Source organism: Cucurbita moschata, unplaced genomic scaffold, assembly GCF_002738365.1.
Source record: "Cucurbita moschata cultivar Rifu unplaced genomic scaffold, Cmos_1.0 Cmo_Scf00005, whole genome shotgun sequence".
NCBI lineage: Eukaryota > Viridiplantae > Streptophyta > Magnoliopsida > Cucurbitales > Cucurbitaceae > Cucurbita > Cucurbita moschata.
The window spans coordinates 1349623-1352318 of NW_019268521.1; the positions used below are offsets into that span (position 1 = coordinate 1349623).

At 31.0% G+C, this 2696-nt stretch overlaps 1 protein-coding gene across 1 annotated transcript in view; it reads right to left on the minus strand.

Annotated features, from left to right (window-relative positions):
* LOC111443044 (GPI-anchored protein LLG1) overlaps positions 1–2696 on the minus strand; it is a 6966-nt gene that overhangs the window by 2793 nt on the left and 1477 nt on the right. Inside the window, exons 2-3 of the mRNA XM_023080649.1 lie at positions 253–386; positions 84–140 (exon numbers count right to left, since the gene is read on the minus strand). Coding sequence (XP_022936417.1) covers positions 84–140; positions 253–346 — 151 coding nt within the window. The 5' untranslated portion in view covers positions 347–386. The remainder of the gene's footprint in view (positions 1–83; positions 141–252; positions 387–2696) is intronic.

A 2696-nucleotide genomic window follows, 5' to 3' on the forward strand; every position in this document is an offset into this window, starting at 1 on the left:
ATGTAATGCATTTGCCGAGCTTTAACAAAAAAAAAAAAAAAAAAAAAAAAAAAGAAATAGGATGTTGAAGAAAGGAGCAGAACCTTTTCTAGCCTGGAGGAGGCTCCGACCGATTAAAACCTTCGATTCAAAGACATCACCTGGAGCAAAAAAAAAAACACAACGAGTTAAAAACACAACTAGAGAACAAGAAGGAGAAGCAAGAGAGCGACGAAATTTGACAATGTCGCCGTGATTATGAATCTGAAGTACCTGAAATGGAAGTGGATGAAGAAGTACTGAAAAGCAGTGAGAGGAAGAAGAGAAGAAGCATTGAGAAGTTACAGAATGAACGATCGGAGACCATAATTCCGGCGAGCGAGCGAGAGAGAGAGAGAGAGAAGGTTCTTCTTCTTCTTCTTCTCCGACGAGCAGGTGAGAGACAGGCTGTTGAATAGAATTTCCCCTTAGAATATGTTTTTGTATTTTATTTTATTTTTTAATTTCCACGTCTGAAGTAATAAATAAATAAATAAATATATAGTGTGTAATGGACGGGATACAGCTAAACGCGGAAACTGGGTCACCGAATCGAACCGGTTCGGTTCATGTGGGTTACCCACCTTTTTTTTTTAATTTTAAAAAAACCAAAATAATTTTCTAATATTAAATATTCATTTTAATTTTAATGTTCAAATTATTATACATTTATTATCCTTAAAAAATTATTAAAAAATATAAATAGACGGAACGAAATGAAAATCATAATTATTAACAAATAGAACACAATTTTAAGGTGGATCCGTTAATGATAGATATATGAGTAATTGACTTATTAACACAGATCTATCACCGTTAAATTTATTAGATAGATTTAACAGTTGTCGAAGTTTATTAGTAACAGATCTATTATTGATTAAGGACCATCACTGATAGAGGTGTCATTGATTGTTTGCTGGCTTAAATTAATTAAAAAAAAATACGTATAAACTTTTAAAATTTTAAATAACATTCTTTAATTTTTAAAAAATATTTAATTTTAAAAACACCTTTAAATTTTAAAAGGTTTAATATTTTTAAAAAGTTGAAAAATATCATTAACATTATTTTAAAAAAAAGCCTTTTAAAAATTCAATAATAAACATAGAAATAGACTATTAATAGACATAAAAATAGTTTGTTAGTAATAAAAAGGTTAACCAAATAGTGGATTAGTGATAGACATACATCACCCATATATTTAGATTTTGAATTCGATAATTGATGACTATGATACTTTCCTACAATATAATTACTTTCTTTATTCGAGGTTTTTTAGCATGGATCATTCATATCAGGTTTCGAAATTTGGATTTGATACTTGATGACCCCGACATTTTCCTACGATATGATTAAGTTACTTACATCTCGTTCCTTAATAGTGAAAACTATTCCCATATACCAACATGAGTATTTCCGGCATGCTTGAAAAATTTTCAAGAGGTCACCCAAGTAAAGCACGTTTAACCGTAGAGTTCATATAATTAAGTTATCTAAAAAGAAGGTACACATTGTTAGTATAGATAGTAACACTCAATTATTTTAAGTCTTTCTTAGTCATTATATCTTTAAAATCGTTTTCATTCAGATGTAGTTTCGGTTAATTCATGCACTCCTTTACTTCGGTGTTACAGTACATCAAAACATGTCTTGAATCATTCAAAATCACTTTTAAACATATTATTAAAATTGTAAATTCAAATATAAAAATAATTATATGAAAATTCTAAAACATAAATGTTTTTTTTTTTTTTTTTTTTGCTAAAATCACTATTTCTAAAACTAAATTATTAAATGGTAGAAAAACCTATTGTCGCTTTTTCTTTTAAAAAAAAATGGTTATTTTGAAACTAATTAGGAAAATATGATATTTTATTCACTTTTTATAGGTGTCTTTTTAGGGTGGGTATTTATTTATTTATTTATTTTTAGTAATTAACTTTTTAGAATAAGAATTCCAGAAATCCAAATCCAAATAGATTTTGGGAGTGATGGGATTAAAAAGGTAATTTTTACTAAATTTATTATTTTTCCAAAAATTACGAAAAATAGAGAAAAGACAACCAAATACAAAACTCCAGCTCCCTATTTTTATTCTCACATTTTTCTCTAATTAGATATATTTGAAAACCTACCATCAAAATGGATACTATAAGTAGTTTTCGAAGTAATATATATGAGTTGGGAGGAGAACAAAACACTCTTTATAAGAGTATGGTTCCCTTAACAGGCGCATTTTAAAGCATTGCGGGAAAGCTCGAAAGGGAAAAGTCCAAAGAGGACAATATTTGCTAACGATAGATCTGGGCCGTTACAAATGGTATCAAAGTCAGACACTGAATGATGTGCTAGCCTTCTTGCCCTTCTCCAAAGGGGGTAGACACGAGGTGGTGTGCCAGTAAAGATGCTGGCCCCAAAGAGGGGTGGATTTGGTGGGATCCCACATCGATTGGAGAAAGGAACGAGCGCTAGCAAGGACGCTGGGTCCCGAAAAGAGGTGGATGGTGATGTCCCACATTATTTGGGGATGAGAACAAAACATCCTAGCCATTTTAAAGCCTTGAGGGGGAAGCCCGAGAGAGAAAGTTCAAAGAGGACAATATCTGCCCGAGGTTGGTCTAGGTAGGCTGTTATAATATATATCTATATATATATATATAATGGGGGGGGGGGGGGAA